The sequence below is a fragment of the Mytilus californianus genome, unplaced genomic scaffold, assembly GCF_021869535.1.
Source record: "Mytilus californianus isolate M0D057914Y unplaced genomic scaffold, xbMytCali1.0.p SCAF_3, whole genome shotgun sequence".
NCBI classification, from domain to species: domain Eukaryota; kingdom Metazoa; phylum Mollusca; class Bivalvia; order Mytilida; family Mytilidae; genus Mytilus; species Mytilus californianus.
Window position 1 is genome coordinate 130,666,139 of NW_026262679.1, and position 13,494 is coordinate 130,679,632.

The 13,494-nt window shown below is 36.7% G+C and overlaps 2 protein-coding genes across 2 annotated transcripts in view; one reads left to right on the top strand and one right to left on the bottom strand.

Annotated features, from left to right (window-relative positions):
• Positions 1–13,454, bottom strand: part of LOC127736240 (sacsin-like) — a 54,104-nt gene extending 40,650 nt beyond the window's left edge. The window contains exons 1-2 of the mRNA XM_052246826.1: positions 13,378–13,454; positions 13,104–13,201 (exon numbers count right to left, since the gene is read on the bottom strand). The gene's annotated coding sequence lies outside the window, so the exon portion shown is untranslated. The remainder of the gene's footprint in view (positions 1–13,103; positions 13,202–13,377) is intronic.
• LOC127736242 (retinal dehydrogenase 2-like) overlaps positions 12,829–13,494 on the top strand; it is a 56,759-nt gene continuing 56,093 nt past the window's right edge. Inside the window, exon 1 of the mRNA XM_052246834.1 lies at positions 12,829–12,885. Within this exon, the coding sequence (XP_052102794.1) occupies positions 12,844–12,885 (42 nt within the window). The 5' untranslated portion in view covers positions 12,829–12,843. The remainder of the gene's footprint in view (positions 12,886–13,494) is intronic.

Genomic DNA, 13,494 nt, shown 5'->3' on the forward strand with positions numbered 1-13,494 from the left:
TTTGAAATATCCACCAAATCCTTTCGTTGATGAGGCATCAGTGAAAAGTTCCATATCATAACTTGAGTTAAATTGTCTACTGTAAAACATGTTCACACCATTCATTTACATTCCCACCAGCAACTATTAATGAAAGAAGATCCCTATCTCTTTTGCTCCAGTCAACCTTAATCCTTCTCTCCCTTAAAAGAGCTGCTGATTTTGCAGAAAACAATTTGTGGTAATCATAAAATCTATCACCATAAAAATTACTAATATCTATAATCTCATCTTCATAAGCATCCAGCTCTGCTCTACGATCAGGATAAGCTGATGACATAACCCTTTTAAACTTGCCAAATGCCTTAATGAATTCTTGAATTGTGAGTTTCCTATTTAGACGGGGATCTGGCTTCCCAGAGATATTTAATTCTAACCCATTAGCTGCAACAGAGTGAACTTGGGGACTTTCATAATTTGGGATAAGAAGAGATGCCAAATTAACATCCTTACCGTCAATGATTTGCTTCTGAATAGATGGAGATATTATGTCCACATTAGAGTATTCATCAGAACGCACTCCACATGAAAAATTTCCAATTTGTGTTCCTGAGATGAAAGATGCATTCTCTGTATTTCCTTGTAAACTGCTGTTATTTCCCCTGTTAGAAGTGTAGGTTTCACTCCTATTTCCAATCCCTACATGGTTATACCACTGTTGAAGGTTGAATTCGCGATCTCTACTCGTGTCATGAGTATTGTCTCTGTAAATTAACTGTTTGAAGGTCTCTTGAAGCCCTGCAAAACACTGAGCTATGTTTTGTGATTCTGCAGTCTTGTTCCTGTCTGTTCCACCATTCTCATTTTCGCCATTCGATACACTACTTCTGTGTTGATGCACTGATTCTACCAAGTTAATCGGAACAGTGTTCTCTGGTGAGGAATCTGTGTTAATCTCATCACTAACGTTCTCTGTCTGTTGTGTCTCTATAGGTGTTACTCCTTCAATACTATTCTCTATGTAAAGTTGTTTTAACACTTGTTTTGACATTCCAGTAGGTGTTCTTATTCCCTTTTTGTTAAGTTCTTCTTTCAGTTTGCTTATAGTCCAGTTAGATGGGTTATTAGAAACCCATTGGGTCTCATACGGAGAACTCCTAGTCTTCCTTCACACACCTTTTCCTCTGCCAGACATTTTGTTGTCAGTTATTCCAATAATGTTTAAATTCTCTAGTTAAATTAGTCTGAATTATATTAAATTGTTTAAAAACTGTAATATAGCTTTAGTAAAGTAATCCAAACACTGAAAGTTCAAGTTTTTAGCTAAAACACTATTAGAGCCAAGATTAGTCTAATAACTGCTTAATCTGCATTTAAATAAATGGATACTCAAGGCAGCATACACAGGTTTTTTAATACACAACTTCTTAATGGGATACTCCTATGTGGGAGGAGTTAAAACTGCACCCAGGTTAATGTATAAAGAACAAAGGTCAAAGGAAGCCAAATGCCACAAGTGGTCACTAATTAACAAGACATGTATATTTGTATTGGAACTGATGTAATTAAACCTCCTGCTAAGAACATGTGATAAACTTCACATCTAACTGATTGAGATATGATAATAAATCTGTATCATCTCAACAGTAAAGAAAACACACATCCTGGGAAAATCCTAAAATAATGACCACTGAGTGTAATGAAAATCAAACTATGTATAAACATTACTTATATAACATATAAGTACCTAAGTGAATATTTGTGGACGCCGCCGACGACAACGACGACGCCGACGGAATGTAGGATCGCTATGTCTCGCTTTTTCGACTAAAGTCGAAGGCTCGACAATAAATGTGGGTAAGCAATTTATTGAACTCCTCTTAGGATTGTTTATTGATTTTAGATTAAAAAAAATATGACACTGAGATGAATGGAACGATATGGTTATTTTCATTTCCATAATCTTACTATAAAGTTTTTATTATGCAAATTTTAGAAGGTTGACTATTTTTCTACATCCCCCTTTTTTAGACATTTTTCAATTTAATGATCTTTAAAGGAAGATATATTAAATTTTTTTTTACTTCAGTGTAATTAACTAAAATATTTCCAGAAAGACTTAAGAGGATAGAGAATGGAAAGGGGAATGTGTCAAGAGACAACAACCCTACCAAAGAACATTAAGAGGCATTGAAAATGCACATTTTTTCAACAAAAAGTTACTAAAGTAACTAATTTTTATTTAAATTTACTTAGTGTTCATTTTTCATTGAAAAAAACCATCATTTCCAAAATTCAAATCCACATGTAATGTCTGTCCAGTTATGTAATCCAAGATACATTCAATTATTATAATAAGAATAATGTACTCCTTTGTTTCAATGCTAAACATCATGAACATATGGAAATTTTATAGAAAATCCACAGAATTTTTCCTTGTACTCTTATATTTGTCAATACCTGAATACTGTACTTAATTGATAAGAGGATTAGTACAACATGCAGCACTAGCAATGGCGGTGGAGGGGTGCCTCATCCTCAATTCCTGAGAAAATAAATGCCAAATCCCAAATTCCGTGAAAATAATGGGTCAGTTACCGCATCACCAGGCAATTAAATGGTTCAAACCGGATGTCATGAAAAAGTTCCTTCAACCCCTCAGCAATGATTTTCCTAAAACAAGTTTTTAAATAAAGATACAAGTTAAAAAAAAATAGAGTCGGTAAGAAGGCATTTATTCATTTTTCTTTTGGATTGTCAAAATACCATAAAACAAGAGGCTCTCAAGAGCCTGAATCGCTCACCAGTATTTCAGAGGAGAAGATTTTTAAATGTTAGCAAACTTGATGAACAAATTGTGTAAAATTGTCTTTAAAGGGCAATAACTCCTTAAGGGGTCAATTGACAATTTTGGTCAGATTAACTTTTTTGTAGATCTTACTTTGCTGAACATTATTGCAGCTTACAGTTTATCTCTATCTATAATAATATTCAAGATAATAACAAAAAACTGCAAAATTTTGTTAAAACTACCAATTTGGTGGCAGAAACCCAACAATGGGTTGTTCGATTCGTCTGATAATTTCAGGGCCGATAGATCTTGACCAATTGAACAATTTTACCCCTGTCAAATTTGCTCTAAAAGCTTTAGTTTTTGAGATATAAGCCAAAAACTGCATTTGACCCTTATGTTCTATTTTTAGCCATGGTGGCCATGTTTGTCAATGGATCAAAACTTCGGATATATATTATAAACAAGATACCCTAAGGAACATTTAGTTAAAGTTTGAAGGTAATTGGCCCAGTAGTTCAGAGGAGATGATTTTTAAATGTTAGCAAACTTGATGAACAAATTGTGTAAAATTGTCTTTAAAGGGCAATAACTCCTTAAGGGGTCAATTGACAATTATGGTCTTAATAACTTTTTTTGTAGATCTTACTTTGCTGAACATTATTGCTGTTTACAGTTTATATCTATCTAACTAATCATTTACTAATGTACTGTGTATATATACATTTCAGGTATCAGTCATCCTTATAATTAAAGATATAAACCTAGGAAGATGTTGACTCTCATTTATGACTGATACTCAACTAACAGCTGAAACAAAGTAAATTATCAATATGCCAGTTTTACAGTGCCCTATAGACGGCTGTGATTGGAAATCTCAGAACCTGGATGAAGCATTTGCAGCTGCTCTAACCACTGCTCTACAGATTCATGACAGAACCGTCCACCCACCTCTGGCTCAACCAGCAACACACAAGTTAAAATTGGACCCACCTACTATAGCTGCAGGATGTGATCCAGATCAATGGTCGGCATTCACCAGACAGTGGAAAATGTATAAAACAGGGATGGCGATCACAGACAATGTCTTGCCCACTGCCCTTTAATTTTCTACTGCTGTGACACCAATCTTCGTACAGACATTATGCGTGACCTTCAAGGTGATGTTGCCAGTATGATAGAGACAGATCTTTTAAATGCTATCAAAAGGCTGGCCGTTAAAGAAGAAAGCACACTGGTTCAACGCATTAAATTGAACAGAATGACTCAATCACCTGGGTCAAATATGAGGACTTTTTTGGCCAGTCTCAGAGGCCAAGCATCACTCTGCCAGTATAAAGCCACGTGCAAAGAAATAGGTTGCAACCATATATTTGATTATAGTGATGAGATAATCAAGGACAATTTAGTAAGAGGTATTGCAGACCCAGAAATTATGTCTGACCTGCTAGGTGACTCCAAGACCGATAGAACACTAGAAGAGACTATCATTTATTGCTCAGAAAGAGCAGGGTAAAGTCACAAGGAGTGCAGTAGGAGATTCAGCTAGTGCCATGAGTGCTACATGTAATAATCAGAAAAGACCCCAAGCAGCTGGAGCCAAATGTTGGGCATGTGGTGGTCCTGCTCATGGATAGAGGAATGATCGCAAAGCCAGGTCTAGGTACTGTGAGGCTTGGACATTCACATGTGCTAAATGCACAGTTAAAGGTCATTACACCAAATCATGCAGCAAGTGCACTACCTGTGGAGTATGGGGCCACCGTGATGCATCTTCTAGAATCTGGGCTCAAGGTAAGGGCCACAGGAACCACCCCAATCAAGGAAGATCAACCAAAGATACAGACCGGGAACAAGTTGGTTATATCTATGAGCAGCTGTGCACCACATCTGAACAGACAAACCAAGCATCACGTCTTGAACATCACATATTTGATGGACATTGGGTGGCTCGACCTTCAAAACCCCACCCAATGCTTCTGGTGAACATGACACCCCTGCCAGAGGACCATGCATCGTTTGGGCATCCCATGCAAGACACCTCTAAACTTAAGACAATCACTATGTCCATGGTGGCTGATACAGGGTGCCAAAGTTCAATCATACCTTTGCAATCTGCAAACAACCTTGGAATAACAGAAAAGGATCTTCTTCCAGTCAAGCTTGTAATGCGTGGAGCTATAAAGGAAGACCTTGGTGTAATTGGAGCAGTCACAGTAAGCGTTACAACAAAAGACAGTACTAGCAATGCCATGCCAACACGTTTATTGTGTTATGTCTCTGATACCATGGAAAGAACTTTCATTTGCAGAGAAGCACTCATATCTCTGGGGATTATTCACACTAACTTTCCTAATGTGTCAACAGTTACATCTCCAAACATTGCTGCATCTATGGAAAACTCTGAAGAAGTAACCTGCTCTTGTCCTAGACGTCGACCATCACCACCACCTGTTCCTACAACTTTACCTCCAGGTTTGAAGGCCACAGAGGAACACGTGGAGTCACTAAAAGAGTGGCTTCTTGATTACTATGGTGCTACAACATTTAAAGTCTGTGAACATCAACCTTTACCGCTTATGAATTGTGAGCCTCTCCAACTCCATGTTGATCCTAATGCCACACCGGTAGCCGTCCACAAAGCAGCACTTGTTCCTATCCATTGGCAGGATAAAGTTTATGCTGATCTGGAGAGGGATGTTCGCATTGGTGTACTGGAACGAGTAAGTCAAAACACACCTACAACTTGGTGCTCAAGGATGGTGGTAACCAGCAAGGCTGATGGCACTCCAAAGCGGAGAGTAGACCTACAACCACAAAATCGACATTCTGTTCGGCAAACACATCATGTCCCAAGTCCCTTTCATCTGGCTGACCGCGTCCCTCAAGGCATGAAAAAATTCGTAAGGGTTCCGCGGAACCCAGTGTCTCGCCTACTTTTGCTGTTAATCGCAGGCTCAACAAAAATGAGGAAAAAAATAAATAAAAATATTCCTCTCTATACTATCTTTTGATTGTTAGTAGCTTCTGTCCAAGTTTGGTAAAAATCCAGGATAATTTATAAATCTAATAAATGTTTTAAAAACTTAAACTGCAGACTGTATGTAATGTTAACTGGAAGAAAAACAAAGTCCATTTATAAGTAAAATACGGAAAAAATCAAACAAAATTTTAACAAAATTTCCTTCTAGATACTAGCTTTTAATCATAAACAAGCTTCTGTCCAAGTTTGGTACAAATCCAGGATAGTTTAAGAAAGTTGTTAAAATTTTAAAAACTTTAACCACTGAGTGAATGTAATGTTAACTGGCAGAAAAACTAAGTCCATTTATAAGTAAAATACGGAAAAAATGGATTTTTTTTTTTACAAAATTTACTTCTGGATACTATCTTATGATCATAAACAAGCTTCTTTCCATGTTTTGGTAGAAATCCAGGATAGTTTAAGAAAGTTATTAAAATTTCAAAAACTTCAACCACAGAGTGAATGTAATGTTTCTTGGCAGAAAAACTAAGTCCATTTATAAGTAAAATACGGAAAAAATGGATTTTTTTTTTTACAAAATTTACTTCTGGATACTATCTTATGATCATAAACAAGCTTCTTTCCAAGTTTGGTAGAAATCCAGGATAGTTTAAGAAAGTTATTAAAATTTCAAAAACTTTAACCACAGAGTGAATGTAATGTTTCTTGGCAGAAAAACTAAGTCCATTTATAAGTAAAATACGGAAAAAATGGAATTTTTTTTTACAAAATTTACTTTTGAATATTATCTTATGATCATAAACAAGCTTCTGTCAAAGTTTGGTAGAAATCCAGGATAGTTTAAGAAAGTTATTAAAATTTCAAAAACTTTAACCACAGAGTGAATATTTGTGGACGCCGCCGACGACGACGACGGAATGTAGGATCGCTATGTCTCGCTTTTTCGACAAAAGTCGAAGGCTCGACAAAAAACAGTGACAGACGCTTAGAATGGGTACCACTCAGTGCCTATTCGTGAAGAAGATCGCCATTTCACGACATTCATCACACCATGGGGGCGCTACAGGTACAAGGTTGCTCCACAGGGATTCATGGCCAGTGGTGACGCTTACAATCAACGATTTGACGCTATAATATCAAATTTCAACGACAAGGTTAAATGCGTGGATGACACATGTATGTGGGCGAACTCCATTGAAGCAGCATTTTTTCAAGCATGTGAATGGCTCGACCTGTGTGCTCGTAACGGTATTACATTAAACCAAAAGAAGTTCCAATTTGCTCAAGACACTGTCAATTTTGCAGGACTTACAATCACCCAAACAAACTTACGACCAAGTACCAAGTTTCTAGATGCAATTAGCAACTTCCCAACACCAACTGACATTACTGGTGCAAGAGCTTGGTTTGGGCTCATAAACCAAGGAGCATATGCATTTGCCATGGCAAGACAGATGAAACCTTTTCGTGCTCTATTGAAACCATCCACAACATTCTGCTAGACAAATGATTTAGATGAAGTATTTCACAAATCCAAAGAGATCATTATTCAGGAGATGAAGGAAGGTGTTCGTCTTTTTGACCCTGCTCGTATGACATGCCTAGCTACCGACTGGTCTGTTGACGGAATTGGGTTCTTCTTGATGCAAAAGTACTGTCAGTGCTCAAGTAAAACCCCTACCTGCTGTAATGATGGTTGGAAATTATGTCTGGTTAGCAGCAGATTCACGCATCCAGCTGAAAGCAGGTATGCTCCTATCGAAGGTGAGGCATTGGCTGTTGTGTATGCACTTCACCAAACACGCTACTATGTTCTTGGTTGCAAAGACCTTCTTGTTGCAACTGACCACAAGCCACTACTCCAGATTCTGAATGATCAATCACTCACAGACATCAATAACAGACGACTCCTCAACCTCAAAGAGAAAACTTTAGGGTAAAGGTTCACCATTCTTCATGTACCAGGCAGAAAGAACCTTGGGCCAGATGCAGCGTCAAGGTATCCTGTTGGACCACCAGATGTTCTGAACTTACCTGGTGAAGCACCTGAACTTGATTCCCTCGTTAACATGACTGCTCATTATCATGATACACTCACCAGTCTATGTCTACATACAGAGGATAATGATACAGCTAAAGACACCTCCACAGTCGCTGCTGCCACTTGTGCCTTGAATGCTGTTATCACAGTTGTTACCTGGAGCATAGTCCGTGAGGCAACAGCATCAGACCCTACATTTGTAAATCTCATCAGACAGCTGATGGGAAGGGTTCCCAGAAGACTGCAAGGAGCTACCAATAGACTTGCATCCTTACCATTGCTTTGCATCCAGTTTATGCACCGTGGATGGTGTAGTTCTTATGGGCCAACGAATTGTTATACCACCAGCTCTTCGCAAACCAGTACTCAATGCTCTACACGCAGCCCACCAAGGAGTCAGCGCTATGCGTGCAAGGGCCATGGACTCTGTGTATTGGCCTGAGATCACAGTAGATATTACCCGGGTGAGAGACCAGTGTGTTCATTGCCATCAGATGGCCAAGTCAAACCCTATGCAGCCACCATCTGACATAACACCTCCAGATTATCCGTTCCAGATGATTTGCAGTGACTACTTCACATATAACAGTAATGACTATGTAGTTATTGTTGACAGGTATTCAAACTGGCCAATGGTATACAAGTCTGAATCAGGTGCAGAGGGACTTGTCAAGAGACTTCGAAAGACGTTCGTGACATTTGGCATCCCAGAAGAGTTGACGTCCAATGGAGGTCCACAGTTCACAGCAGGGAAGACTCGAGAGTTTTAAAGGCCTGGGGGGTTCGTCATAGACTTTCATCAGTTGCAAACCCACACGCTAACTGCAGGTCTGAGATGGCGGTAAAAACAATGAAACGCATGCTGGTGGACAACATCACTGCTATTGGATCGCTGGATGTTGATAAATTCCAGAGAGCTTTACTGATGTACAGAAATTCTATTGACCCAGAGACAAAAGCATCACCAGCATTGATTCTGTTTGGACGACCCAATCGTGATGCTATTCCCATCCTGATGGGTAGATATTCTCCTCACGAAACATGGACTGAGTTAATGTCTCATCGAGAGATGGCACTTGCCAAACGTCATACGAGGGAACATGAACGGTGGAATGAACACACTCATCACCTGCCGACACTACAGGTTGGAGATCATGCGTACATACAAAACTTGGTAGGCAACCATCCCAGGAGGTGGGAACGCACAGGAGCAGTTGTTGAAGTACGCCAATACCACCAGTATGTTATACGTGTAGCTGGCACAGGCGGAGTTACTATCCGCAACCGCCAGCACCTTCGAAGGTTCACTCCTTTTCAAACCAACCAAACACAAGGTACTTCGATTGTACCTACTACAGTTCAACATCAGGAAGTAATCTTGAACTCTCCACCTAATTCCAAGACGACACAGCCACAAGTGCCCAAGATTCCGTTGTCTTTATCACCATCAAGAATCTTAAGTCAACCAGCTGCATTGAATGAGACACCGACTACAGTCCCCACTCAAAAACCGGCAACTCAGACAATTCAACAGCCTCCACAAATAGATTTGGACCAGTCATACCACCACACCCCTGAACCAGATGTACCTGCTATAACTAGGATACCATGTGCTCTTTCCCGTCTTCAGCCACACAATAAAGCTTGGGAAAAGGAACTATTGGCACCACGAAGACCGGGCCGCCGATACATAACAGAAAATAACATTGATGAATCAGGAACTGATTAATGAATTATATTTAGACATTAATAAGTGAATCTAGAGACTTTTTGTTTGAAATTGTGAAAGGACATCATGTGTTTAATTTTGTTCGCGTCCAGAAGACTTAACAGAACATTCCTTAAGAATTATTTTCTTATAGACTTGACCTTATTTGTTTAAAAGTTTTTTTGGTATCCTTGAGATAACTAATCATTTACTAATGTACTGTGTATATATACATTTCAGGTATCAGTCATCCTTATAATTAAAGATATAAACCTAGGAAGATGTTGACTCTCATTTACTATCTATAATAATATTCAAGATAACAAAAAACTGCAAAATTTCCTTAAAACTACCAATTTAGTGGCAGCAACCCAACAATGGGTTGTTCGATTCGTCTGAAAATTTCAGGGCTCAGATAGATCTTGACCAATTGAACAATTTTACCCCATGTCAGATTTGCTCTAAAAGCTTTAGTTTTTAAGATATAAGCCAAAAACTGCGTTTGACCCCTATGTTCTATTTTTAGGCATGGTGGCCATGTTTGTCAATGGATCAAAACTTTGGATACAATTTATTAACTAGATACCCTAAGGAACATTTAGTTAAAGTTTGAAGGTATTTGGCCCAGTAGTTTCAGAGGAGAAGATTTTTGAAATAGTTTACGACGACAGACGACGGACGCCGACGGACGCCAAGTGATGGCATAAGCTCACAAGACCCTGTGCCGATTAAATTAAAGTTGTTTTTTTCTTATTTTTAAAATCTGGCCAGTAATAAATACTTTTATACGACACCCTTGATTTATTTTTATAAACCGTTACGGGGACGGATCAACTTCTGGCCGATATAATATGGGGCGAGATTGTCACCTCGACGTCTAAGCGTACTCAATAAAAACGTCATAAAAATGTGATTACGCTGTTGCAAAATAGAAGATTCCATGTGAAGATGTTTTCAGATAAGTGCATTAAAAATTTAATTTAACATGTGTATATAATGAGATTATAAAATATAATTTATTGAGGAACTATGATTTTTTAAGGGTTTTTTTTAGCAAATGAACATCAGAAAATCTGAAAGTATAAACTGAAAATATATTTATTTTTAACAACATTGAATAATCTTGTTGTCACATAACAGGCATAACTGGTAGATATGTAAAAATTTAATTGAATTGTGTGAATGGTTATTTGGTGAAAATAAAAAGTCGCTAGTTTTTTATCTTCAGGGGATAAAAAAAGGGGGAGGGTAATTAATTTGATTCCAAATGGCTTCCAATGTATACTGTATAAACATGCAATAATATTTCTATTGAATTTATTGCTTCAAAATGTCTAGAACAATTGATTCTTTGTGGATTTTTTTGATACTTTTAGGGGATTAAATGATTAAATGGAGCTGCCAATTTTGAAAGTAAACGGATTGCATGCAGATTCCAGTTATCTTTACTCAGCAAAACTAGTTGGAAGTACAGAGACAGCAAATTTAATTACAGAAAGGAGGAGAACTTCACATGTATCCTTTATATCTGACACACATTTTTAATATTATAATATTTGAAACTGAACAGCGAGCATCATTAAGCCATGGTGAAAACCGTGTATCTAAATACAATTAAGACAATGAAATGCTTGAAGGTGTTAGTGAACATGGGGAGGAGGGGTGGGGTGAGTACCATTTAAATGGGTAATTTAACAATATAAGCAGCCATTAAAAATGGCAAACAAGTTTGCTAGTAAGTAGTACTAGTATCTATAATTTTGATTGAAGTTTAAGGATCTGAAATTAAATACAAGTACATTTTTTTAAATGGGAACTTGACAGCCATTGAAATAAGATATTAAACATAGCCAATACAAAGTAATTCATGCCGCAATGTTTATATATACATGACAGATTTGATACAACAAGGGCAATATTCATCTACCTTATAATGAGGAATATGGATTTAAACTAATAAAAGAAAATATTTGCAAAAGAACAAATTTGTGCATTAAAAATAGATTTTACTCAATTTTTTTAATTCCTTATAGAATACATGCAAGACATTAAGTCATTTTATTGGTCCTGAACTAAGGACATTCTCAGGATTATCCAAGGATTATCCCAGGGCCAACTTAATGCAAGCAAATCTGTAAATCCAGACATCAGGATAATTTCCTGAGACCAGGACCTGATGAATCCTAAGCACAGGATTATCACAAGATTCTTTACTATGATCATGATGATATTTATGGTCTGGATGGTCTCTGGATATCCCTGGAATATCCTTGTTCCAATACCATCCCATGTTTAACCCTATCTCAGGATAAGGATTATCTCAAGATTGCCCTCGGATTTTTCCCAAGATTATCCTGCTGGGGATGTCTTGTGATATCCTGACCCATTTTCGCAAGGGTCAGACACCGTCACCAGGGGCATTAAAGTGATTTTCTTAATTAAAATGTCATTTAATATTTTAAATATTTTATATCAAGAATGCAAAAATAGCAAAATATATTTAGAACTGCATATTAAAGGTCAAATTCTGAATTCCTGCAAAAATAAAAGCTCGAGAAAGACCTTCTGCCCCTCATATTTGTATTCATGGAATTCTAAATTTATTTCTACATTCAATATTCAAGAACATCTATTTCGCATTCATGGTTATTCTAGAATATTCAAGGATATTTCACATTCATGGTTATTCTAAAATATTCAAGGATATTTCACATTCATGGTTATTCTAGAATATTCAAGGATATTTCACATTCATGGTTGTTCTAAAATGTTAATGGAAAATTACTTCACATTCATGGTTATTCTAGAATATTCAACCATTCAATATTCATGGACATCTTATTTCACAGTAATGGTTATCCTTAGTCAGTATTCCACTATCAATACTCATGGACATCCTTTTTCACATTCAAGAATATTCTGTAGATAAATATTCATGTTAATTCTTGGTTATTCAGTTCACACAATATTCATGTATATTCAAGGTGCCATTTAACATTCAAGAATATTCATGAATATTCATGCATTGTAACCTTGAATATTCATGAATATTCATGAATATTATTCATGAATGTTCTAGAATTATTCCAGAATATTCATGAATAATTCCAGTTCATGAAAGCAGGGTTTAAACTTGTAAGGATTTGAAAAAGGTCAATTACCTTGGCTGTCCTCTCCTAAACAGGTTGGGGAATTTTTTAAGATCTCATAAATGGGTATTATACCTTAAAACAGGTATCATATTTCAGTAATAAAAGTATAAACTTTTGATTTCAAGATATTTGTTGTCATGACTCAAACATTCAGGTAAAGCAGACAACATTTTGGCCAAAGACACCATGACTGAAATATCATCTGGAAAAGTTAATAGCCTTGAAAAAGTGGGATATTTTTGTATTCAGTTCTAAATTTGAATGTCTAACACAGACATAATGATTAAGATGAAATACAAAATTTGATTTTTAATCACTGTAAATTGATACCCGATTTTGGTTTTAATACCCATGAATGAGAACAGTACCCATTTATTAGGATCTTCCCCAACCTGCCAAACAAAACCTCTAGTAATATTCAAAAACTCAGTGTTTAAAACATTTACCTCTCTTATTCCACAGAGAAAAGTTTTCCAGTTAAACATAATGGTTGCCAATAGACGTTCCTGTCACATGTTTCATTTTTTTAATGATTTCCAAAAAACTGAAAGCGAAAGTGAAAGTTATTTATAAATTATATCAAGTAATTTTCTAATTTTTAAGTTAAGTAAATTTAATTTTAAGTTGGCATATATGTACACAATAATTATATTCAATAGCAGCAATAGAGTAAAACCAAAACCAACAAAGATAAAGTCAAAACTTTTCTGCATGTCTTACTTTTTGTACTGACTAGGCATTGGTATTGATTTCTAGTTTCATGTTTCACATGAATTCATCCATATGGAAATATAGCGGGAAACACAAGGGGGGCTACTCTGAATTTCTGTACTGGTT